This window comes from Cervus canadensis, chromosome 6 (genome assembly GCF_019320065.1).
Source record: "Cervus canadensis isolate Bull #8, Minnesota chromosome 6, ASM1932006v1, whole genome shotgun sequence".
Classification (NCBI taxonomy): domain Eukaryota; kingdom Metazoa; phylum Chordata; class Mammalia; order Artiodactyla; family Cervidae; genus Cervus; species Cervus canadensis.
The window spans coordinates 43878807-43905585 of NC_057391.1; the positions used below are offsets into that span (position 1 = coordinate 43878807).

Here is a 26779-nt window from a genome sequence, read left to right on the forward strand (position 1 = left end):
TTCTATAGCTAAAATTTTGTACACATTTTTAAAAAAATAAATTCTACGAAATAAAGTTACCAGAGCAAAGAGTATACATAATTTTATGGGTTTTGATATGTATGCTACACAACTGCTCTTAGCACAGCTATAACAGTTTAAATGCTGGGTCATAAATATCAAGAGCATAGGAATATTATTAATATTTAAAGAATTCATGAGGATTTATAGGAAAAATTAGCATGAATATACAAAAAGCATAAAGAGACAAGTTTACATAATAAAAATAAATAACTGAAACATGACCAATGTTAAATAAACACTGTGAAAACCACAGAAAGGCAAAGTCAAATAATAAAACCTTTACCAAGCAAATTGGTAAAAACTTTTTAATGATTGCTTTCCCAACTTGGAAGAGATGTATTAAAAAGTGTGCTCCATGCACTGCTAGCTGTACATTTAGATTCACTCATCCTTCTGGAAAGGCTATTTTATCACATATAAGAAGAAAGTTTAAAATGTAAACTTGAAAAAAAAGTTTGAAACGTTTGGTCTGTTGATTCCATTTCTATTTATTTCTGACTCTGAACTTATTCTTATAAAAGTCTGATGCACAGCAAGATTAGAAGAACAAAAGAAACAGGAAAACAAGTGTAGTGACTGGCAGAGTAAGCCCTGGAACACATCCACACTGTACTATTCTAAGACCCTACAATCCTGCTGACCGTGGGACAAACATGACTGACTCCAGGCCCTCTAACCACCTACAGCAGAAGACAAACAACTTGTCTAAGCCATAATTCTCAATGTCCCAAGATAAAAATAAGCTGCTTGCAATCTGAGTTCGAGTAACCTACTCTGAGGAAACAATTTAGGAGGGGCACAAAGATTTGAGCACACATTAAGTCTTTTTTATTTTTATCATATCACAGGTTGCTTATGATGGCAACTAACTGAAAATAACCTATATGTCCAAAGACAGGAGAAAAGCTAGCCACTGAGTATAGGAGATGAGAGGCTCTGAATCAAAATCATCAATGTTCTCAACACAAATGTTAACAAGAAAAACATAGTTAACACAGTGAATCCCCAGAGAATGCATGCATACATAAATATGTTTATGTATGAAGTTAAAATGTGAGGAAGCACAAGCTTTTCATGTTCTATGCCTGCATGTCAGAGCTAAGGCACTCAAAAAATTAACCAAATAGATGTATCAGTGGGTCCTGTAAGTAGAGATTTGAATAGACAGGGATGAGGAAGAAACAGGCCAGACCAAATGGACTGTTTACAGCGTCCAAGTTGGCAAAGTGCTGAGAGATGTGAAAACAAGAAGTACAAAGGGAGTGTTCCCACAACTTAATAGTCATATTTTTTTTTAATTAAAAAAAAATTGAACCTAGCCTCACTTAACAAAGACCAACAATACTTACTAATTCTACAACTGTCACGAGAAAGCATGACAACTTTGGAGAAGATGTACTCACTGCTTCTTGTTTCCCTGGCTATGAATAGCGGCATGAGATATTCCAGAAACTTGTTAGAGTGTTAGTCATTCAGTTGTGTCCAACTCTTTGTGACTCCATGGACTGTAGCTCACCAGACTTCTCTGTCCATGGAATTCTCCAGGCAAGAATACTAGAGTGGGTAGCCATTCCCTTCTCCAAGGGATCTTTCTGACCTAGAGATCAAACCAGGGTCTCCTGCATTGCAGGCAGATTCTTTACCATCTGAGCCACCAGGAAAACTCAATGAATAATGGCATGACATATTTCAGAAACTAGCGAATCTAAAGCAATATCGAGTACTAGGCTGTTCTCAAAAAGTGGAACTGGTTACATGTTTTCCTTCAGAGAAGGGAAATACAAATAGAAAAATAGCTGTTTCCCTATATAGCGGCATCTTGCTTTGCCAAGCTCCATCTCCCTCTCCAGGTCTGCTTACTATGAACACTTTGGTCTTGCTCTAGAATCTGTGAAATCCTCTCCTAAAGGATAAAGGGAACCCCCCGCCCAGTGTGGGGTGGGGTGGGTTGTGGTTCTGGGGAAGAGCAGGGTGAATGTTGCTGCAGTACCTGGAGGAAGTTCTGGCTGGAGATGATGAGAGCCAGCTGGGCGCTCAGGTCTTCTGCTTGAGCTTGGCTCCCTCTGACCCCCTGGACCAGCTGAGGAATGTGATCGGCCACCGCCTGCAGGAAGAAAGGAAGATGAAAACTGAGCACATCCGGGATGGTGAATTACCAAAACAGCGTGTGGGGGCAAATGCCCCGAGTGATAATGTTCTGTAGGTGTGCTTTCACTCCTGGGGATGCCTAGCCCAGACCCTGCATTCACTCAGCAGCTGCAGCCAGCAGGGTCCCTGCCAACACTGAGTCCCAACACAGTACCTGTGGGTAGGCTCCTCCTGCAAATGCTCTATAGACCCTGTGGTCCTCCAGGTCCCAACACACCCAGCACAAGATGATCCTCTGTAACTGGGCCTTAAAACAATTTCCCCAGTAGCAACTCACACCATCCTGACTCATGAGGGTTGAAAGCCCTAGAATTAAAGACTCTCTCCAATTTACAGGTAAATTGGAGATTTATTCAGTGCCATGATGAGAAGAATGTGAGAGAAATACTCAAATAACAGCATACTTCAGCATGTCGATTTCTGACTTTGTGGTTATACTTTCTGTCCATCAACCTTCATGTTGCCATGGTTTCTCTTCCTGTGTTCTCATTTCTCAAATGGGGAAACCCACTGCCCAGGGTAGGGAAGGGAGCACCGCATCCTGTGGGGAGAGCACTTGAAAGAGCCATCTCCCACCGTGCCGAGGAGATGACGGCCTTTCACTCAGAGTTCTCCCACACGGCCGTCTGTGCCCATGCCCCGTCTGACTAACCAGGCCCTCAGAGCTCACGGCGCAGTGGCCAGCACTCTAAGGGAGGGCCCAAGAGCAGCCCACCCTGGTGACATGTTCCTTCCAGGAGTCCATGCAGGCAAGAATCTAAAAAATAAAAAAAATTTTGAGGAGACTTTCCTTGGATCCTCTCCAGGAATCTGGTCCACTTTCCTTTCTGCGCGGCATCCTGATAAACAGCAGTGCTCTCATCCCCTGACAGGGTTACCCACAGGCTGAGTATCTTCAGTTTCCTCATAAAATGAAGAGGTGAGGGGTTTCATACTATTAACCTGGACACAAGCGGCATGTGCTCTCTGAGAAGGGAAATGCCATTCTGCTCTCCCTACTGGCGGCTGATGCCAGGCCCTGATAGGAAACCATCTCCCTCCACAGCAGGCGCCTGGCTCTCAGAAAACACCACCCTTGACATGCACAGTCTCAAGGTCAGGGTTCTCCTGTATTGCTGAGGCTTTTCTACCAGAGCAAACCTGCTCCCTAATGAGGGGCTGGGCTAGGAGACCCGGGATTCGGGACTTAGAAGGTCCCGGGTGGTCTCCCTGCAGAAGTAAAGCCATTTCTGAAGCAGAGGCAACAACAACCCTCACGCGTGCATCACTTCAGAGGGGAGTCGAGAAAGAGCAAGAGCTCATAAATCTCACAGGTCCCTACACCCAGCTCCCACGGCGAACTGCAAACACTTGCGGGAGACTTGAGTGAGAAACAGTGCCAAGACGTGGGCGACAGCTATGCAATGAGAGTGTGCACCTGGCACTGCTCGGGCTCTCCCGGGAGTCAGCTGTGGGCCCTCAGAGAAGGCGGCAGAGGCGTGCCGCACCCTCGGCGGCACCGTGGCTTTGGCAGGGAATCTCGGAAGATCCATTAGGTAACCAGAGTAAGCCCCAGAGCACAGCAGCACTGAGCCTGGGTAGGATGAATAAATCCAAGACTGAAGGTAGAGGCCACTGTTCAAAGGGAGGAAGGCACTCGGGAAATTCGATGCCTCATTACAGCTTCAGAGCCCGAAAATGGCCTCGTCATCGATCGTCCTTGATTTGTGCTCACAAAAAGGAGGAAGAGAATCCAGACAAAGGAAAGACAACGCTGGGAAAAACATTGTGCTTTCCTTCCAAGTTCAGGCCATCCATTTAATAGACAAAAGCCAGATGTGTGTATGTGTGTGTACACCTGAAACATGGGAGCCAGAACAAACTGGATTAGGGGCCTGGGTGATCGGTCTTAACTGAATTAGCCGGGCACCACGTGCTCTAATGCTATCAGGGTGTCCTTCAGCAGACCTGGCTCTCCGGTGGCCAGAGCCTCACCTTGCAGCTCTGCACCAGCTGCTGCTGGGCCGCAGGGTTCTTGTTGGACACGGCTGCGTTCTGGGAGGCGGCGATGGTCTGTGTGGCTGCAGCCGCAGCCTGCTTGGCTGCAACCTGGGGGAGGGGTGGCGGGACAGAGAGAGGAGGTGAGCCAGGGCTCTCGTGTGCAAACACACACACACACACACACACACACACACACACACACACACACTGACATACATTCTCTCCACTAAGGGGGGGCACCGGACAGCTATAAGAAAGGGAGCGCCAGGCACAGACTCCACCCTTTCAGCACCACTGACGACCTAACCTAGCAGTCCTGATGTCTTCCTTTGGTTTATGTTGCCTGGGACAAATGAAAAAGAGAAGCTGGCTTGAGTGTCCAAGTTCCGGTGTTCATTTGTCTTTCTACAAAAGACAAGGGACAAGTCCCAAGGCCACATGGAACTGACAGCAGCAAGCTTAAATGTTTTAGGAAAAAGGCCTCTCTCTCACATGAGGCGGGGGCTGCTCTCTGGGTCAAATGCCAGGCACAAACACTGGTGCTCCTGATGTGCCGGGGTTCAGAAAGGCCCAGGCCTTTCTGGGCCTGGCATACTTAATCACGTTGACTCACCAGTCTCCTTCCACGGACAAGGAGGCCAGTTGTTTTCCGGAACCCAGAAAACTACACATGTTGGGATTCCTCACCAGACAGGCAAGTTCTGGCCTCAAATCCCCCCAAATTGTATTCTAAGAGTCTCCTGTGTACATTTGTGAGATACATTTTCTAAAGAATTTATGCCTACTACTTTTTCCCCCAAGAATAAATAAGCATTCTGAAAAATTACAAAAGTATTTATTATTCCCTTTCCTACCTCTTTATTCCCATCTCCAGTCTTCAAAAGTGATTACTTTCTATTGGAAGTCCTGAAAGAACATTACCTCCAACAAAATATTTACATTTTAACTACACTTTTACATTTTTTTCTGAACAAGTACATCCCTTAATGCCAGGGGAAAACAAAAAAACAAAAATCCTGGTTCCTCCTGAAAGAAAATTTAAATTTTATTCAAGAATGTTAAACTTTGAAAAGATCTTGGCTTTGTGCAAACATGACCTGAAGCAGTTTTTCAAACTGTGTCAATGGATCTAAACCACTGGACCTAAACGTACAGTGGCCCTAAACCAGCTGTTCAAGTTGCTCATGGCACCTAATCCATTAAACTGCATCATCCATCTTGATTTAGCTTCCTTTGGATGGGCATTGCTTTATGAATTTGATTGTTCTTTCAATGGACACTCTGCAAATCTAAAACCTAGCAAACCAAGCTCTTTACTCCTTACTGACCTCCAGTCGGTTGACGATTTTTTTCTTAATAGCATTCTGGGCCGCAGCATTGGTTGCCACCCGGAGACCTTCGGCAGCTTCTCTCAGCCTTTGCTGCTGGTCCTCATTCTCAGGGTTTGCTGCAGCCCCCTGCGAAGGTGAAAGCAAAGATGCCAGGAGGTCCAGGGGGAAATGTGCCAAAGACACTGAATATATGCCTTCAACTGTACTTTTTCCTAGGAGTATAAGATATCTTGGAATGCTCTGAGCAGTATCTTTATGACAAAGATGTTTCCTCTCACATTAAAAAAATTATCTACCAGGGGATGGGATGTTTCAACAATGCACAGCTAAACAGGAGAAATCCAATGGTAATGCTTAAGATCATAGCCTTCGTCATCCATATCAATTACCTTGTGGTCAGAAACCCACGGTTTAAAAGATGTTAAGTCCCTCCTGCTCACATCTTTCGGGAAGAAGTGTATTTTAATTAGAGCGACAAACACACATCCCTGCTGAAAGATTCTCCTGTCCTGCTGCTCTGGCGAATGAGAACGGGCTAAGATCACAGTATAACACAGGGGCCCAGGTTGGGGGGAGGAGGGAGAGGAATACTATTCAAAGTTCTATGAGGTAATGTTGTTCAAGAAAAGACCATATCTAGAAATTACATTTCCAGAGAGCCTGAGTTGGCAAATGTATTCAAGTAGAATTGGTACCCAATTGTACTAAAGTAACAAGAGAAATTGATGCCGCTATCCTGGCGTGGAAAGGGGAGGGTTCCATGCACTGCCAACGGCCATGCTTCCCGTGCGTAAGCCCATGGCTCTTTTATCATGTTGCTGTAGAAGTGCATGTGGATTTCACTTAGATGAGTAGGGTTTTGAAGAAGAGAAAGGCTAAAGATAATGTAGGGAGAAGATAATTTTACTGCATGAGGAGTGCGTGTGTAAGTCTTAGTCATTCAGTCATGTCCAACTCTTTGTGACCCCACGGACTGTAGCCTGCTAGGCGTCTCTGTCAATGGAATTCTCCAGGCAAGAATACTGGAGTGGGTAGCCATTCCCTTCTCTAGGGGATCTTCCTGGCGCAGGGATTGAACCCTGGTCTCCTGCATTGCAGGCAGATTCTTTACCATCTGAGCCACCAAGGGAAGCCCCAAATCAACAAAAACGTAAAGCTTATCCAGTCTTCCATCTTCACTGGCAATAAAAGTATCAATTGAGATTCTTCTCACAGGGCCTGGATGTTTTGTGACCAGCACTGGATGTATGTAGATGAACGAGTTTCTTTCCACAAACATTTTCAGGCTATAATAATTACTTGCAAGGCAGAAAGAAACACACCAATTACTAAAAATCAATTTTTTGAATGTCTCCATTTCCCATAGCCAAGTTTACCAATTTGCAAAAATAGACTTCTCTGAACTACAGTATTTATAAGAAGTCATAGGAATTCACACTGAGTGGAACAGATCTAACACCCATAGATGAGTTGTTTTGGCAATCTTCTTGGATGGAATCTCCTATTCTTTCAAATTTAAAACCACTTTTAGTAGTCTTGATTTTGTGTTTCTAGCAACTAAAAAATTGTATCCTTGCACTTTACATGTGAAAGGATTGTTAGGGCACCTTTTGCATTCTTCTGCTTTAATGAGAGTCATTTTTTCTGGTCACTGGGTATTTTTTATCAATGCCTCCAGTGGCACATCAGCCTTAATTGTGTGTTCAAGCAGCAGGAAAGTACGATTTCTGTACTTTATACTGACGTGGGTGTCTGGATCCTTCCTTAGCAATGTCTTTCATGATGAACATATATTAGATATGGGGTACTAATTTTGGCCTGCAATCTTAGTTACTGATTATCTATATTTTTTCTTCACATTAAATATATTCTTTGTAAGTCTAACCACCATATATTCTTTATCTTTCAATAAAATTCAGCAATTAAAATATTGCCATGACAACTTATAACTAAAAGATTAAAATAACTTAGAAAAACATTCAACTTGCCCATCTGATATAAATAATCCAAAATAACAAATACTTTGGTAAGTTGGTATATGCAGTGAATGGGTCTAGGGACCACTACACATATAGAAATAAATGTGCATTTTGGTCTTGGCTTAGTCCTGGTTATGTGATAATAGACTTAACTTTCTCTTAGTTCTAATTTTCTCATCTGTAAAATAAAGGACTGACTAGACTTTTCACTCTGGAGGAGAGCATGGCAACCCACTCCAGTATTCTTGTCTGGAGCATTCCATGGACAGAGGTGCCTGGCAGGCTACAGTCCCTAGGGTTGCAAAGAGTTGAACATGACTGAAGCAACTTAGCACGCATACAGACTTTTCCTTAAAGTTCTTCCCAGCCTAGCAAGTAATTTTTGTGAACATGAGGGTTTGCTTGAAATGGCTTTGTTTCAACTTAGAAAGAAGGGGGGGGGGTGGGGAAGGAAACAAAACTAGTAAAAACCTTAAAAAAAAAAAAATTACTACAATCCAAAGGTCTAATGCATATTTTTGCTAAAAGGGATGGTTAGAAGCAGAGCTTCTTGGCAGAAAGAGGGATCAGAGCAGAGGAAGGAAGTTCAGACTCTGCCCCTCCTTGGGATTCTCTTCAGTCCTACCCAGGACATATCTCCAAGGACTCTCAGCCCCTAAGGTAACATAATGATGAGTTAGACAAGAAGGAAGGTCTACTGGGTATCACTGCATGTCACAGACATCGAGAGTGAATGAACTTCACATACTTGGTTGAGATACACTCCTGTTCTGTTAGAAGCCAAGGAAACAGGCTAAGCTGTGGGGGATGTTTCATGAACTTGAAAATGTATAGGAATACATTCAACATATTACCTTGGGGATATGAAGTTGAAGGTGGTTTCTATTTTCTTATTCATATATCTACATGAATTTTATAAGGTATAAAATTATATAAGGTGATTATATATAAAGTAATTTGCTGAATTTTGCCTTTTTCAGGTTCTTTTCCCATATAGGTTATTATAAAATATTGAGTATAGAGTTCCCTGTGCTATATAGTTGGTTCTTGTTTATCTATCTTATATATAATAGTATGCATATATTAATCCCAAATTCCTAATTTCTCTCTTCCCCACACCCCCTTTGGTAGCCACAAGTTGGTCACTTATGCAAAATCTTGAAATACATTTAGCTGAGAAGTCAAATGGAGGGTAAAGTGACATTAAGGCTACAGGAAGAAAACAGGTCAAAGTGAATTTATTGTTGAAAATCTCAACTTTACTCAATAAAATCAATGGCAATGACTCAAAGGAAAGAATACTTGCTAAGCAGGGACTCTGCTATCTATGGCTGAGTCAATACCATTGCCCTAAAGAGTTTCATTCATGTGTTCCATGACTTCCCTGTTTCCCACTTGAAGAAGGTTAAACATTACAAAGCCATATAGATTTTAAACAAAAAAAAACACGCACTCCGTTAACCACTCTCTATCTTGAAGGTAACTTCCAGATTCTTACTTTCAATACGTTCACTTTTCAAGTGAATAAATCCAATGTATTACCTTTGCAGCCTCCACCATGCGAGCAGTGGAGTCAGCCAAGAGTTTAGCTGCTGCCAGGAGCTTCTTGGAATTCTCCATGTCGATTTCAGCTTCCGCGTCTGACCTCATGGCGTTGACGAGGTCTGAGGTGGCCTGGGCCAGGACCCGGGCCTGGCGCACCATTTCACCTAGAGGGTGGGACAGAGGATGCAGTCTGTGTGTCTGCCTCTTAAAGCTCAGGGGAAACCTCAGGGGCCAATACAGTCTCGTCTCTGTTCCTCTGGCAAAAAGGACAAAGAGAAATGAGCCTCCATGCTCCATTCCTAAGCAATGAAGCCAAGTCAGACCCAGAACCAAAAACATTCCCTGTGGCTGCCAGGCCTGTCTACCCCAAAGGCATCCGAGTTCAGTCTCTAACTGTGCGGGATAAAGATGACATAAGTAACCTAAGAGGAACTTTTTATAAAGAGAAAGCAGGGAACAAGATTATGTGGATTTATTGTGTGCATTTATGCTTAGTAAATACTTACATAAAAAATATTATTTTCCTCACATCGAGAGTCTCTTACACAAAAGCCCCTATGATAAGCTCTTTGAGTAATGTGCCTTGAAAAAAAAATTTTTTTAATTTTGAGCCTGCCTGACATGAGATGAGTGGTATCACATAACCCACTCTATTTGTGTCACTTGGCTCTAACTCATAGAAAGCACAGACCCCAGTTTCATGCTCAGATGCTGAGATCTGCTTTGGCCCAGTCTCCCTATCAATTATTTCTTTGCTCACCCTTTCCTTCCCAGCATTGGTTTTGATCTTGTTATTAGGAACTGTGATTTTATTGAAATCTGTTTCAACTTCCTTTTGGAAGTGGAAGGGGTACCATCATAAACATTAAAAACTAAAATAATTCAAATATGAGCAATATCCTCCTTTGGGTTGTTTGTGGAGAATCTTGAAGCACTGGCAGCATGAAGGGGGAATGGGAAACTTCATGAAAATCAAAATGTGCTCGATTCAAGGTACCCTGGATTAGCTCCTGGGACAATGAAGGGACATTAGTGAAAAACTGGTGAAATCTGAATAATGTCTGTAGTTTAAAGAACTGTAATATACCAATGCTCATCTCCCAGTCCTGACCAACATCCTGTAGGCTAGGGGAGATGTGAAAAACAGAGGAAACAGGGAACAGTAAAGGAAAAGTCTATTACTCCAGCAACTTTTCTATAGATATAAAAAATATTCCACAGTATGAAGTTTATTTAAATAAAAGAACCAAAAGAATCCAAATATGTGGAGTACTGCCACTTCTTAAATCACTTAAGAAAGATGGAGAAAAGCGCAAGGTAGTTTTCTTAAAAAAAAAAAACAAAAAACTCAATTGCTCTGTGCTGATGAATAAGTAGGAAAATAGATGTCTTTCAAACTACTGGTGGGGTTGCAAATTGTGGAACCTTTCTGGAGAGAAATTTCAGACATGTTTAAAATTAAAAATGTACCTACTTATTGGCCCAGAAATTCAAATGATGGGAACTTATCCTATATATACTCCCCAAAGTAAAGAGATATTTTTACAAGAATGATTACTATATTAATTTTGTCAAACAAACAAAAATTTGGAAATCACCAGTAAAAAACAACTGGTTAAGTAAATTATGATGTATTCTTGAATAGAATACTATGCTCCCATTAGAAAGAATAGTGTATAGGTAACAGGCAGAAACATTCTAATATATTCAGTGAAAAATGTTGCAAAAGAGTATATGTAATAGAACTCCATTAATATGGAAAGAAAGAGGATGTTATATACACGCACACCTATATCTAGGTAGGAAGACTGAACATTTCTGAACAGGTAAAACAGAAATTGGTAAGTGGAAATTTCTAGAGATTTAGATGGGATAGTGATGGACTGGGTCTGGGGAGACATAATTTTTAACTAATAGGCTGAAAAAGTTATTTATATGTGTGTGTGTGTGTGTATGTCTGTATATATGTACGTATGTATAGTGATGTTTGACATCTTAGGAAAACTTTTCTGGTAGGAAAGAAATTGCCCTTCACAAAGCTAACCAATAGATAGAGACAGGAAAGGGTCCAGCCAAGAGTATGGTGGCAAACTAACCAATCCAGAGCCATCCTCTATCTGGCCCCTAACAGGCCAGGAGGCAATATTTCTCTGCCTTCATCATCCCAGAGCCATGGACCAGGCAACTTGGGATCACACCTATAAGGGAAGAGCCAGCTGAAATTATTTAGATGAGTCAAACCTAGGTTGTTCATCTTGCTCCGTCTTGCTTTTTCTACAGAAATCCCAATAAAGGCAATGTCCTGAGCTCTCTCCTCAATCCTGTCTCTTGCCATCTGGTCAGAACCTGATGCTTCCCTTGTGACCCTGTGTGACAGGCAGAGACGCCCTGACTGGGACCTCTGAGTATAATAAACTTCCAAGCCTCATTCTTGCCTCTTCCTGTCGGTGTTGCTTGGATGGGCAGATTAGGAGCCTTCTATCTTTCCCAGCCTCAGAAGAAGGCTCTGACTGAGAGTGATTAGCATTTGCTCTTTTACCAGGCGTCCAGGCAACCATCATCTGACTTGCTCCCAGTCAGCGCCATCGGGGAACCCCAAACCGCCTGGCCCACCCTCAGCCCACAGCCCAGCCCCTCACCAGCGTCGCCCATGGAGCTGAAGATGCTCTCGGTGACACACATGATGGTATCGGTGGCCTGGTCGTAGCGACCGATGGGCTCGCCTCGGCTGGCGAACTGCCGGACGTGCTGCAGGAGATCGTGGAGGGCCTGGCTGACCACGCTGGCGGCCGCGCTGACCTGCTTCAGCAGCTCAGCGTCGTCGGTCGCCGCCTGGCAGGCACGGACGCAGTTCTCTACTGAGCGATCCACAAGCTTCCCTGCTTCAATCAGCTGCTCCTGGCACACAGGGGAGCTGATGGTGGGGCTCACGACCTGAAGCGAGACGGGAGTGGGTCTTGGGCACCGCATCACAAGTCTAGTCTCCAGTGCCCACTAGCATTTCCGCCATGTCCGTCCATGCCCTGGGCCTCAGTTCCTTACTTAGAGGACCAGGGATTAGACTGAACCATCACTGGAGGTTTCTCATGATCAACCTTTTCACTTTGCGATTTTTAGATGCCCACTAACTTTCACCTCCATTACTGCTCTATAACCATTGATACTACTGACTACTTCCGTAGAGAGAAATTTCTGATATTTACCATTCATACCTCCTCCTCTTGGGAGCCTCTGAACTGAGTCTTCCAAGCTGAGATAAAGACTATGTAAAAGAATTATGATTTTTTCCCAGAGGATATATTTCCTGGAAGTCTGCTTCATGGTTGAGAGAGTAGAGGGGGTTGCATCAGCATCTGTGAAACTAGGCTGGTGAACAAGGAAAGCAGGAGGAGGGAGACCATCAATGATACCTCCGACTGATGCTGCGAACCCTCTCCTAGGACGGGAAATGCCGGGGTGAACCAGATGACAGATCCATGTGTGTGTGCTCAGCTGCTCAGTTGTGTCCGACTCTTTGTGATTCTGTGGCCTGGAACCCACCAGGCTCCTCTGTCCATCCGTGGGATTTCCCAGGCAAGAAAACTGGAGTGGGTTGCCATTCCCTTCTCCAGGGGATCTTCCCAACCCAGGGATTGAATCCACGTCTCCTGCACTAGCAGGAGGATTCTTTACTGCTGAGCCATGAGGGAAGCTCTTACAGATCTGTACAGTATGCTGTATCATCAGGAGGAGAAACTGACACCTACCACCTTCTGATGCATTATCTCAGCGAAGATACACGTGGTTGAGTGGCAAGGGTATCTGAAGTTAGACCAGCCTGAGTTGCAAGCCTAGTCTAGGCACTTACGATATCTGTGGCTGTAATCTACTCAGTAACATCTAAGGGCCTCAGTTTCCACTTCAGTAAACCAGGGGTGATGGTGCTTCATGAGGAACTGCGTTATACAGAGTGTGATTATTCTAATGACAACCATGAACTACATCATTATCCCTCATTCTGATACTGTGCAGTGCATAAAGGGCTCCCACTAACTCTGCAGATTATTACTGAACCCATGTATAATGCTATAACGGCACAATCCAAGAGCTCTTTGTGCACGGGGGTAAATAAGACATACTGAGAAGTCCGAAGGGGAGACACAGCAATTTACATGTAGAAATGGCAATTAGACACAGAAAAGTACCATTTCTTGAGGACTTGAGCAAGGAAAAAATTATTAAAGTGGAATTGGACAGCTTACGCTAAAATACTACCATTTCACCTAAAAGACACCTGAAGCAAGCTCTGAATCTTAGACAATTTTAACAAGCTCTGTCCCTGCTTCCTCTCAATGACTGGAGGCGGATAAGAGCATGTGACACTCTGAAGAAAGGGCTGGGGTGCCCACCAGCTTACCTTGGCACAAGCCACAAGCTGGGAGGTAGAGAGGGCGCATTGGGTGGCAGCGGCGATCACCCTGTTCTGGAGGACTGTGTCCTCAGCCACTTGGGCAACATTCTTTGCCTTTAGTACCAACATGGCAGCAGCATTGGCAACAGCTTTAGCCAAACTCATTAAAACATCCTAAGAAAAGGGAAACAGAAAATAGTTATTTATATTTTCCTAATCATCCATCAAAGCTGGAAAATAAAGCTTGGTGCCCACTTAAATATTTTATTAAAATTCCATTCGACCTTTTTGCTTCAGTACTTTAGAATAACACTTTTTCCACTTATTTTACTGAAATGTCAAGTTAGTCTGAGAGCTAATTAAGGAAGGAGACTTAATTCTAATACTACAGTCTCCTGTACTATAAGTAGCATAGGTTTCAATCTAAAATAGGTTAATTTGAAGGAAGGGCTTTTATTTTAACCATTGATTCACATTTGTGCATTTAAACAACACTTAGAATCTTGACAACACCTCCTGAGTATGTGGTAGATCCAGCTGAAAATATATACTATGAGTGGTAGGAAGGATGAGATTCATGGCCTGCCATGTCATCATGCTCCACTGTGACTTGAAAATTTATCTTTCGGATTTCTACTTTGCACAAGGATCCAAGCTGTCATCAGAAACTCAGCCACATCTTGGCCTCCAGAGGGCAACGTTGAACATGCTTGGACAGCACCTCCAGCCCAAGAGCTCATGAATTCTCTGAACCTAAGTTATTCTCAGTGTCCTGTAGCCTTCTAGACGGAGATTAATTATTATGAAAATGGAAAGTGAGCCTACGTAAATAAACCAGCCTCAAGAAGACCTCACCAATGATGCAAAGCACTCTGAGCCTTTAAAGATTAGTTTATGTTGCAGCTCAACATAAAGGCTTTCTGCCTGCGGGCTGGAGAATCCCTTGACTCACCCCATCAGGTCTGCCACCATTCTGTGACCTAAAGAATCACCACTGCTACATTTAACGCACTTCTTGGCTTTTAATACTGAAGGTCATTTATTTGGTTTGGAAATGCCTTCCCAAACATATAGGCCAATTTTATTTTGAACCAACATATCGAGGCTTTCTCCCAGAGGAAATGTGGCCAGAAGTCTTTATTAATGCATCAGATAATGAAAAGCACTTTTGATTCTGAATGCAAAGGGCACCCACAGAGTCTTTACAAGATATTTTATGAGGAGATATACTGGAAAGAGTGCTCTGCCTGTACAATTTTATACAGAGCAAAGACTATCTGTTTGTTGTTGCTGCCACTCTTTTGTGACCCTATGAATTGTAGCTTGCCAGGCTCCTCTGTCCATGGGATTTCCCAGGCAAGAATACTGCAGCGCATTGCCATTTCCTTCTCCAAGGGATCTTCCTGACCCAGGGTTTGAACCCATGTCTCCCGCATTGGCAGGAGGGTTCTTTACCACTGAGTCATTTGGAAAGCCCAAAACTATATATGTTATCCAGGCAAATCAGAAACCCATGAATCCACCATGTAAGGAGATTTTAAAATGGACAATAACAAAGCAGTCTGAAAATGGCAGTTTGGTCCAGTCTTTTTTAGGTCTCTGGTGTTTACTCAATGTCCAAGGAAAAGCCATAGCCAGTGGTGCTGAGAGGTGAAGAGGCCTTTGGGATCTGACTGGCACTCATCTGCCATATAACTTCTAGAAATTGATCCCAGCACAGCCTGCAAAGTTAAGTTACGGTTCTTGGCCCTCTATCTCAATGCTTAGTGAAAGCAAAATTTGAAAGTCACAAATTATTATCAAGATTTTTAAAAGCAGTCTTCCAAAATGCGTCAAAGTATTCCTTCCCTCGAAAGGAATCCATCTTCTCACCCAGGGACCAAGATTTGGTCATGCAACTCTTGATTATTCTAAAAGGCTTTGTTAGACTAATTTAAAGAAATCCTGATTCTCCTACTAATTTTGTGCCCCCCCCCACACACAAAAATACAGTTAGAAAAAGAACATGATCCTATGGCTATAGTTGCTGACAAGGCCCTTGTCAAACTTTTCAACAAGACCACTATTATGCAGCTCATGTAGAATAAACCTTTGTTAACTCTGGGAACATGCAGTACATTGAAAACTCATGAAAAAGCTCCAAGATAGGATCTCAAGAACTGGAAAACCAAGAGAGCAAGAAATCCAATGTCAGTAAGCCAGGGGTTACCCACAACTGGAGGAGGCTGTAGGATCACCTTACTGCACTGGTGTTTACCTAGAGACCTTACAGAAATAGGAAACATTCAAGCCAGGTCTTTCCTGTTAAGAAAACCACCATGGGACACTATCCTGAACTTGAACCTGCTTCTCTAGCCCATCTGAACAGAAGCAGACATTTGGAGGTGGAGTTTATATTTACATGTGATAGAAACAGTTTGTCAAAGAATAAAAGGGGAAAAATCTATTTTTTAAAAAACCCCCAAAAACCCACAAGGATATATGAGATGCTTTAAGGAAGAGCTGTGACTTCCCTCTCAACTTTTCCCAGACATTAGAAAATAAGTTGACTGCTTCGAGATAATTAAGCCGAGTAAACCAATGGATGAGTCTCGTAATTAAGCAATTTCTAAGTAGGTACCTACCTACAAAGAACTACTTGCTCTAATACAAAATCCACAGGACAACACATGTGTTTGGGGATCTAGACAAGGGGAAGTAAGGATGAGGACATAATTAGCTTGGCTTTAGCAGGTTGTATTTATGTGGTCTACAGTTAGTTCTGTTTACAGTTATTACTGGCCACGCTAGCACAGAAATGGCTTCCAGGAATACCCCTACCACCCATTCTGTGTCTCAGCCTCCCTGATCACATGAACATTCATGCACTGAATGTTCATGCCTTAATGCAGGATCTGAACGAGTCCTATGTTCCCAGCACCCCAGGAATGTGGAAAGTAGAGGAGAAGGGGCATGTTTAATGTACCACAACATATATGATCATATCTTAGAGTAACTGACACATCTTGAGGTGATGAAATCCAGTAGTTCTAGACAAAATAGCAAGCAAAATTGCCCCCCTTGAGGCAACTTGAATGTTAATAGAAAGCTGAATGATTTTATTCTGAATTCTACAGAAAATCCAAACACTGAACTTGACATAGGATTTAGAAAAGGGTACCTTCCTGAAAACCTGGGTTTGAACTGCAGCAGTTTAATGAGAATGTATTTGTATGTTACTTGTAAAATTAAGACTTAGGAGGAGGAGGAAGAGGAATGAAAGGCATCTGTCCATAAGTATGTGAGAAGAGGAGTTCGTCTGGCCTGAAGATCCCCAGCAGGAGGCCTCCCCACCCCATTTGCGGGGGCCGGGAATACAGGCAGACAAGTTGAGACCTTGTCTGAGCTGGCAGTGCATCCAGCCAGCTGCAGACAGTGGCAACAGCTGGTCCCCAGAGGATACGTCTTTGGTATTGGAAAAAAAAGGGGAGGGGGGTGACAAAAAGGACTTCTCTGCCACACTTGTGGTTTTGAATATGACACAGACATATTCAAAGCTCTCAACACAAAGGAATGCTTGTGCTATGTGGGAGCAGAGTGTATGGGAGTGCATGTGTTTTCACTCTTACAAGCAGACTCAAGGATGATGCAATTCAAAACTGCCCCAAATAGATAAAACAACACTGGCCATGAGTGGATAACTGTAGAGTTGGGTGGGTGATATAAGGATGGTTGTGATATTATTCCCTCCATGTCTGAGTTAAAGTCAGCAGCATGCTGACTAGTAAGAACAGCTAAGCAGATGTTTCAATGTGGTGATATATGGTGTAAGTGAATTGAGTTTTTCAATTAAAATTTTTTTCCGTTAACACATAAAAGATCACACTCTAAGATAATCCACCTTCACCTTTCTCTTGTTAGTTCAAGGAAGACTCAGTTTTTCATTACCTTCTCCCTACCATCACTTAGGTTCCAAGATTATGCACGGCAAATATCTTACCTGGAATCGCTCATCAGTCTCATTCTCTCCGATCTGCCGCAGAAGATCCCCGCTGGCTTGTCCGATGCTTCCAGCGGCAGTCAAAACTGTCTGTCGAGGCTACAAACACAGAGCACATCTTAGTGGGAAAGAGAAGGCGCTGCCTCCGCAGCACCATCAGACACGGCAGTACGGGAAGAGGAATCCTACAGGATGGCCTCCTCCTGCACCCCATGAAACTCTGGAACTGTCTGCCAGACAGGAGACATACACGTCCTTGTAGAATCCATGCAAGGAGCTGGCTGATGGCTCAAAACCAGCAATGTCTGAATAGATTTGAAACGAACAATTAACAAGCCTCATTCAATTGGTAGGAAATTAGGGTACAGACTTGTATTCCCTTTACACGTGTATTTGTCACGTGTGTGTTAGTCTGAGGTTACATCTAATCAAGTAGTCTTGGGTGGGGGAAGGGAGGCTTCCTTCTAAGAGCTTGTTGTTGTTCAGTCACTCAGTCATGTCCAACTCTTTGTGACCCCATGGACTGCAGCATGCCAGGCTTGCCTGTCCCTCACCATCTCCCAGAGTTTGCCCAAGTTCACGTCCATTGCATCGGTGATGCCATCCAGACACCTTCTTCTCCTTCTGCCCTCAATCTTTCCCAGCATCAGGGACCACTTTTCCAATGAGTTGGCTGTTCACATCAGATGACCAAAATACTGGAGCTTTTGCTTCAGTATCAGTCCTTCCAACAAGTATTCAGGGTTGATCTCCCTTAAGACTGACTGGCTTGATCTCCTTGCTCTCCAGGAGATCTTCAGGAATCTTCTCCAGCACCACAGTTGGAAGGCATCAATTCTTTGGTACTCTGCCTTCTTTATAGTCCAGCTTTCACAACCGCATGTGACCACTAGGAAGACCACAGTCTTAACTATGTGGATCTTTGTTAGCAGAGTAATGCTTAGCCAGTATCAAAGGTTGCACCATAGCTTCTGCATCCAGTTCAGCAACCCCAAACCCTGAGCCACTGGGATGGAAGGAGCAGCTAGGGAAGCAAGAGTCCCACGGGACCCAAAGGCTGCATCTACCTCATCAGAGCTTGAGTGACTTTGGGGGAGAATGGATCCATGTATATAGATGGCTGAGTCCCCTCACTGTCCACTGGGAACTACCACAACATTGTTAATCGTCTATACCCCAACACAAAATAAAAAGTTAAAAAAAAGAACCTTGAGTGACTGCTCACCCCAAAGCTCACCTCTCCAGAAGTTGGCTGCACAGCTTTCAGCAAATCTGACACGGCCCCGGCGAGGGTCCTCGCGGCTCTGAGCAAGTCCTCCCCGCTGCCCACCTCATCATCCATGAGGGCTGCCAGTAGCTTCACGCCCTTGGACATCTCCGTCAGGTTAGAAGAAATGGTGGTGATGGCGCATCCCACGGCAGTGTAGTCAGTGTCTGCAGGATCACCTGGGACAGAGAAGGACTGACACCATCAAAGAAGGGCAGTGAAGGCTGTGGAGAGCCCAGGGTAACACGAGACAGACGGTGATACTGGCAGCAGACCCTGCCTCCTTGCACCATCCTGCAAGAGTCAGATGACTCATATCTTCTCCCCATCTCCAAGGCTGCTCTTCACGAGGTCCTTTCACCCCGAGGTCTCATACTTTGAGATTCTGAGCATGAGCACCTTTAAAACTAGCATCTCATGGTCCTTTTCAGAAGGCCTCTCCAAGATCAGCAGCTTGGAGAGGTCAACTCTGTCCCTGAAACACTGCAACGCTGCTTGGTGATGCCAAGATCATCCCTGGTTCTCACATGACAATGCAAGGCTGAGAGCCGTGCAATCCAGAGAAGACCACGGCTAGACAAGACGGAGGAAGGCACCTGTGACAGCTAGTCATACAAAACCATGTTGAGACTGTAAGCTCTCAGAAGGCAGAAACTGGCCTCAGTAAATTTTGAAGTACGTCCAGCAGCTTGATGGACAATGAGCTGAGTAAGTGCTTTTCACTGAGGGTGCATATGATACAGTCACAAAGGCAAGAGAGGGTCCCCACATTTCTCCTGGGTCAGGGGGAGAAAATGCCTGAAGCATTGTGAGGGCCTAAAAATAGACTCTTCTCTCAGAACAGGAAAAATCTCTTGCTTCAATCAAAGACTAAGAACTTCTCTCTTTTTTGTTGAACAAAACCACAATACACCACAAATCCCTCAGGGACTCACCGGCTGTGAGGTTAACAACTGACGCGGTTCCAGCTGTGATGGCATCGACTTGAGAGTGGATTTCGTGTTTGGATTCATCCACTTTATTCTGAACCCACACCCTAGACGCCTGCAAAACCAGATAACTGCATGACACAATCGCTGCGCAGGGTTACCCCAGGAAACCAGAGAAGCCATGCCATAAAATGAGACCAGCATTCTGACCACACTCCTCTCACTGGGCCGGTACCCATGAGGCCCTTACGTCATCTTTAACAATGTCCTTAACAGGTCTCTTGCTCATTCATTCATGCCACATGGAATGAAAGTTCTCAATGCTTCTTACTCGGGTTATCTTTTCTTTAAGATCTTGGAGACAGAAACTTTCTGTGGTTTTACATAGATAAATTCAGTTAAAAAAAATGGAGGTAATTAGTATCTTATAATAATACTGCACAGAGGCACCAAAGTGCATGCTCAGTCCTGTCTGACTCCCTCTGACCCCAAGGTCTATAGCCCTCCAGGCTCCACTGTCCATGGGATTTGCCAGGCAAGAAGACTGGAGTGGGTTGCCACTTCCTACTCAATGGGATCTTTCCAACTCAGGGATTGAACCTGTATCTCCTGTGTCTACTGCATCTGGCAGGCAAATTTCCAGATTTGCTGGAAATGCAAATTCTCCGGCCCCACCCCATCTTCATTTGTTTAGAGAATGGAGTGAGAATTAGGGTGTTCTAGTTGACAGTGTTCTCTCAGCATAGCAACTGTCTTTTATGACACGAATATCATGCTGATGTGCACCTTTCTCGGTAGGATTTTGAGGAGTGGTCTTCAAGACCCCTGCTCTGGATCCATAATATGTGATGTGACATTGAGCAAACTTCACCCAGTTCCTGTGCCTAAATTTCTTCTGCTATAGAAACTCAGTGGTCTTTTGAAACCTTTCTAGTTCTTATACTTTATGCTCATGTGACTCTTAGCAAATTCTGCTTTTGGCCATTTCTGGTCTTAGTCAATAAATGAGCGCTTATACTGGCAATGGTGATCCCATGGTAATAGACAGTTCTGGTCTCCCTCCCCAAATATTCCCAAAATATTAATCTTGGTTCAGAGTATGTCTAGCACTAAGATACTTTGTATATTAATTCTTCAAAAATTTGTGAAGCAAGAATATTAAGTCCAGCTATTTAAAAACTCCCTCTCCCAACTGTGCTGGATACGGGAGGCTGCCATATGTATTTTTAATCTCAAGTTCCCGAAAGCAAAATACTTAATAACTTCAGAGACTTGACAGAAACAGCTCTGAGGATGCTGCACCCTTCAGGTTTACAAGTACACAAATGAAAACCACACTGAGCCGAGAGAACTTGGAGGCAGCTGTCCTGGCTGGATTAGAAGAGGCTACAAATTGTGTCTTGGTTCTGCCCCTATGACACCAGGCAGTACTACAGCCATGGTTTCCAATCCTGGCTGCATACGAGAATCACAAAGAGAGATGAAACACCATGGAAACCCAGGCCCCACCTCCAGCAATACTGATCTGCTTGGTCTGACCTGGGCCCTAGGCTATGTCCTTTAAGCTCTTCAGGTGATTCTAATGTGCAAAGCAGGACAGAGAATGACAATGCTAGCCAGTGCTTCGCAAACTTCCCTGTGTACACAAAACAGCTGGGAACTAAAATGTAGATTCTGATTCAGAAGGGTGGGTAGGGCCTAAGATTCTGTACCTTTCACAAGATCCTAGGTGCTGCCAATGCTGCTGGCCTGGGGATCACAATTTAAACAGCAAGGGACTTGATGATTTCATGCAATGGCAGCTATGGGAAGGCAGTTAATCTCTCTGCCTCATTGAAAAGTTCAGTAGTAGGAACCCAGCAGTTCACAAAGCACAGTTCCCAGACAGGCAGCAGCACCTGAGAACTTGCTGGAAATGCAAATTCTCCAGCCCCACCCTAGACCAACTGAGTCAGAAAAAATGGGGGAGGGGCCCAGCAGTCTGTTTTAGCAAGCCTCTGGGTGACTCTGAGAGTGTGAGAACCACTGGTATTAACAACAAATCCAGCTAATAGTCACTGGGCTTGCACTGTGTTAGGTATGGGGCTCAGAACTTTGTGAAGTGAAAGTGCAAGTTGCTCAGCTGTGTCCAACTTTTTGTGACCTCATGGACTATACAGTGCATGGAATTCCCCAGGCCAGAAAATTAGTGAGTAGCTGCAACCTTCTCCAGGGGATCTTTCCAACCCAGGGATTGAATCCAGGTCTCCTGCATTGCAAGTAGATTCTTTACCAGCTGAGCCACAAGGGAAGCCCGCACACAAAGGAAGAACTTTGTATGTGACTGTATTGTCAACCCTTCACAACAGCCCTTCTCAGGGATAACAAAGTGGACCTTAGAGAGAGTAAGTTGCCCAGAATGACACAGTCACTGAGTCGTGGGGCTGGAATTTGGGCCCCACTTGAGTCTAAGTTCTTAGCCTAAAGGGGTACTGCCAATAGCCCGTAGCATTTCATGATTCTTTTTTCCTGTGCTAAGCGCTAAGTTGTTTCAGTCATGTCCAACTCTTGGTGACCCCATGGACTGTAGCCCTCCAGGCTCCTCCGTCCATGGGATTCTCCAGGCAAGAATACTGGAGTGGGGATCTTCCCAACCCAGGGATCAAATCAGTATCTTTTATGTCTCCTGCATCGCAGGTGGGTTCTTTACCTCTAGTACCCTCTTCCTTGGGTGCAGCTTAAAGACAGGGACTCCATCTCTAAAAAAACTATGGATTGGCACCTCAACCAGCTGGAGACAGAGATTCACCTCACTGAAACCAGCCAGAGTGCAGAATCCCATTTTCTGTGAGGGCAGAGACATCAAATAAAAATGCTGAACTTCCGTGGTGGTCTAGTGGCTAAGACTCCATGCTCCCAAGGCTGGGGACCCGGGTTCAATCCCTGGTCAGGGAAACAGACCCCACAGGCCACAACTAAAGATCCCATGTGCTGCAACTAAGACTGGCATAGACAAATAAATAAATATTTAAAAAAAGAAAATATTCTCAAAAAAAAAAAACCAAAGAAAAAAAACAGTGCTAAACGACCCTCACCATATCCTGGCCAAGAGGTGGCAGGGAGTCGAGCTCACTGAGGTCGTCCTGGGCCTGCTGGACAGCGTGCATACTCGTGTTGATGGTCCCCATGAGGGCCTGCTGGGCTGAGGTCTGCAAAGGTAGGTAACACAGGGGTCACACCATGCTCCTGACCTGGCAACAGAGCCTCTATGCAAGCAAGGAAATTGGACCTGGGATCAAGACACAGCAGTCCAGAGCACCTCTCAACAAACTGCCTGAACCACCTCCTATTTCAACTGGGGCTGGAAATAGGTATTGTACTACATGAATAGAATACTAAATAGGGGTGTTTGCAATAGAGTGATTATAATCAGCAGAGTGTAGAGAGCATAATTAGCTGACAAGAAGCCTCAGAAAGAGTCCCCTGCTGGGAGCTCAGGGGACCCAACCCTTGAGTATTCAGAACAGAAGTTCCCCTGCACAGGAATCATGGGGGTGTTACATCTGAATTCTTGGTAAGTAAATAAAAATTTCACCCAAACCTACAATAGAGCCAACATACTTCTTCAGTTAAATCACTTCTGGGCTTTCAGGCTCTTCTGCTTTCAAAAAGTTCTTGTCCCAAAGCACAAGATTCCAGGGAGGCCCCAGTCAGGCAGACGAGCACAGTGCAAGAAACCAATGATGTGCTCAGGGGATGTGTGGAGTGAACAGACATGGTCTACTTCTGAGCCTCTCTGAGGGGTACTGGGATAACGGGCAAGTGGGGGAGCAGGGTCCTAGGCCTCACTCACAAACCACATGGAGAGGCCGCTGGCTCTTGTCCAGCCCTTGAAGACACCTGTAGTCCTAGACAGAGCACTGCCAGAGCCACCCATTTAAAAGAAAACACACTGGGGATTGGGCATTTGGGACTGCCCAGCTGAAGATCCAGGGTGCAGACAGGAAGTAGCAAGAGTGGGGATAACACACACAACCCATCACCAGGCTGGTATTGCTCCCTGGGCCAGGGGCAGCCTGGTGACGGGCAGGGCAAGGCCCCTGGGAGCCTCACCAGCGGGGGCATGTGGCCGCGGTGCATCTGCCCAACCATGACCTGCTGCTGCGGGGAGGGCATGCTGCCAACGTTGAAGGTCTCAGGCCCGCTGGAGCCGGAGCGCATCACAGCGGGCAGCGCCACCGAACCATGCTCCACCTTCCCAGTGCGATTGAACTGCTGCTGCAAGATGGTGGACCTGTGGGGACAGACGCTGTGGTCACTGCGGGCTGGCCGCTCACGGGGAGTGTCACCTCACCTGATACCACAGGGGTCAGCAGTCCTCGTGCTTAGTGCTATGACAACCAGTTTAAAAGAGGCAAATACAGACAGAGTCATGAGTGAGGTAACAGCACTAAAATGCTCGGCAAAACTCTGAGATGAAAGAATCTTTTTATATCATCAGTCCTGTAATTAATTCCTGGCATTACGCTATTAGCTGTTCAGAAGGACACAGAAAACAATGATGTTCTAGGCCTAAGCAAATGTTCTGGATATAGTGATGTAGTATTTGGTAAATTCTACCTGAAATAGCGTTCATTCAACACAAATCTACTGCAGGCCAGGTTCTATTCTAAGCCCTAGGGACAGAGATCAGTAATCCTTAGTTTGAAGGAAGAAATGTGGAAATGAACTTCACGTTTCCCTCAGCTTAGCTCTCCTTCCCCAGGTGGAAAGCCACTGACCACAGAGGATGTTTCAACACCTGTGGAGCCCTGATGACTGGCTGACTTTGGTACCTCTTCCAGATGATTTCAACGTAAGTCTGGGAAGACTCCCAGGGCATCTAGTAAAAAAAATTTTCAAGTTTTTACCTCTTGATATTTTCTTGCAATGAGAGGTGAGTGCAAAGGACTTTGAGCACATGAGGGTAAGAATCTGATAACCCAGAGGACAAACCCACAGGGAATGTGGGAGAGTCTGTGTGGGGGGGGTGGGGAGGGGGTGGGGCAGGGTTGGTGACTAGCTGTATTAAGGCACAGGAGCCTCTGCCCCAGGATTCTGGAACCATCACAGTTCACTTCCTGTTGCCCAGGGCAAAGGTTGTGAGTCAAGCTAGGGTACCAATCGATAGGTATCCATGGAGTGACATTAACATCTGCAGAGGAATTGGCATTACAGAGGATGCATCTAAGGCTCCTCTTAGAGCTCAGCTGCATTCCAAGATCTCAGCCAATGTCTAATACAGGAAGAAGTGAAAGATCTCGTGATGATGATCTCCGCGGACTGTGATGCTCTCTGCAGTGGGAAGGGGATGCAATGGCGCCAGGCAGGGGAGGGTCCCAGCACTCAGGGCACAGACACTTACTGAGCTTCTTCTAGGAGAAGTTCAAGTGCAGTGGGATCCTGTGAAGTGCACAGCTCACCCTATTAGGAAGCACTAGCTTACTAACATTCATCTGATGGTCATTAATAACTCCAAGAAATTCAAGTCTTTTGCCAGGGGTACCAAATACCAAATAGTACTTGAAATGCAGTACATCAAATTTGGCTCCAAGTTGTATACTAATAGGGGACAAATAGAGAAGCACTTCCAAGGGGATTATGATGCAAACTGTGAGAAAGTGGTACACAGCGGCCAAGGTAGAGAAACAGTGACTACGACTGGGCGAGTTCAAGATGCTGCCCTAGGACAGCACCCTAGAGGAGATGTCACAGACCTGAATCCGAGTCCTGCTCAGCCCCAGCTGTGCATCTAAACTAACCTCCAGCAGCTTCAGATTCCTCATCCACGGTCTGAGGACGACAAGATCTAGCCTACCTCTTCCATGGGGGATGTTGCTGGGATCAAGTAAGACAGCAAGGTGGTCACACAGTACAGACATGAAAAACTGTCACTACAATGCTCTATGAGCATCAAGGGAGTGGGTGAACAGGTTTCTCAACAAGTCTTGCCTATTCCTAAATTTTAATAAATCTCAGTTTCCTCATTTACAAAATGGGGCTAAATTGAGACTGTTCTAAATTTAAAATAATGATAAAAATAGCAAACATGTATTATGTCCCAGAGATTGCTTAATGTGCTTTATTAGGTTTACAGGAATTATTAAGAACTCAAGCATCAAAATCAACTTATAAGGTAGTACTATCAATTATTATTCTCATTTTATAGATGAGATGAAGGAGACAGAGAAAACTTATAATGCCCCCAAGGCCACACATTGAAAAACAGACCCCAGATTGAAACCCAGTAACTCTGGCTCCAGAGTCCGTGTTCTTACCACTTCCCTTTGCAACCTCATGACATGTGTATCAAGCACGGCAGTAACAAGTGTCTCATAAACAAAAATTCCCCTACTGGGTAGGTCCCTAGCCCAAAAGATACAGAATTGAACTCACTCTCCAGGCTTTGATGATAATGATGCAGTTTATGACATTTAAATCAGAAATTCAAAACGGGACATGAAGGCTTACCATGTCTAAAGATGGAATTAAGTACCACATGGACTTCCGTGTCTCCCTGAAATCCCCAGCTGCCCTCACCCCAACAGTGATGATAATGGTCTGGGGACCACACTTTGAGAAGCAAGACTCATCTATCTCATCCATTATCACCTCCTCCACGTGAAGGACTTCAGGGCAACAGGCCCAGAGTTGGCCTGAGGAAACCTGCCCATGCTGGGAGAAGGCAGTTATCCCTGATCTTAAATACACTTACTTTTTAGGGGAAACGGACTCTTCTAACATAGTTGACTCCTCATCGCCCTCCAGTCCAAATCTATCTTTACTTTGTTTCTGAGGTAAAACAAGACAAACATGAAAGTTAGCAAGTCTTGACACAAGATCCTTTTAAGGAGGCCTTTTAAAATGAGCCACATAAGCAGGTACGTTAAGGTTATCCCAAATTCCTTGTATGGGATATTTAATAAGTGATAGGTGAATAAAATCAATAGCTATAATGAAAAAGAAACATATATATAATATATAAACACACACATATATATAATGCCTTCTGTAATATATTATTGCACAGACAATTTCATATAGTTAAAATTCAGTTCAGTTCAGCTCAGTCACTCAGTTGTGTCCGACTCTTTGTGACCCCATGAATCGCAGCATGCCAGGCCTCCCTGTCCATCACCAACTCCCGGAG

At 44.5% G+C, this 26779-nt stretch overlaps 1 protein-coding gene across 8 annotated transcripts in view; it reads right to left on the reverse strand.

Annotated features, from left to right (window-relative positions):
* TLN2 (talin 2) overlaps nucleotides 1–26779 on the reverse strand; it is a 492565-nt gene that overhangs the window by 131135 nt on the left and 334651 nt on the right. For all 8 annotated transcript variants that reach the window (XM_043471776.1, XM_043471778.1, XM_043471781.1 and 5 more), the window contains 12 exons: nucleotides 26345–26421; nucleotides 23704–23884; nucleotides 22686–22799; nucleotides 19618–19726; nucleotides 18653–18861; nucleotides 17416–17514; nucleotides 13443–13610; nucleotides 11686–11980; nucleotides 9044–9210; nucleotides 5520–5648; nucleotides 4186–4299; nucleotides 2054–2167 (listed from right to left, as the gene is read on the reverse strand). In XM_043471776.1, coding sequence (XP_043327711.1) covers nucleotides 2054–2167; nucleotides 4186–4299; nucleotides 5520–5648; nucleotides 9044–9210; nucleotides 11686–11980; nucleotides 13443–13610; nucleotides 17416–17514; nucleotides 18653–18861; nucleotides 19618–19726; nucleotides 22686–22799; nucleotides 23704–23884; nucleotides 26345–26421 — 1776 coding nt within the window. The remainder of the gene's footprint in view (nucleotides 1–2053; nucleotides 2168–4185; nucleotides 4300–5519; nucleotides 5649–9043; nucleotides 9211–11685; nucleotides 11981–13442; nucleotides 13611–17415; nucleotides 17515–18652; nucleotides 18862–19617; nucleotides 19727–22685; nucleotides 22800–23703; nucleotides 23885–26344; nucleotides 26422–26779) is intronic.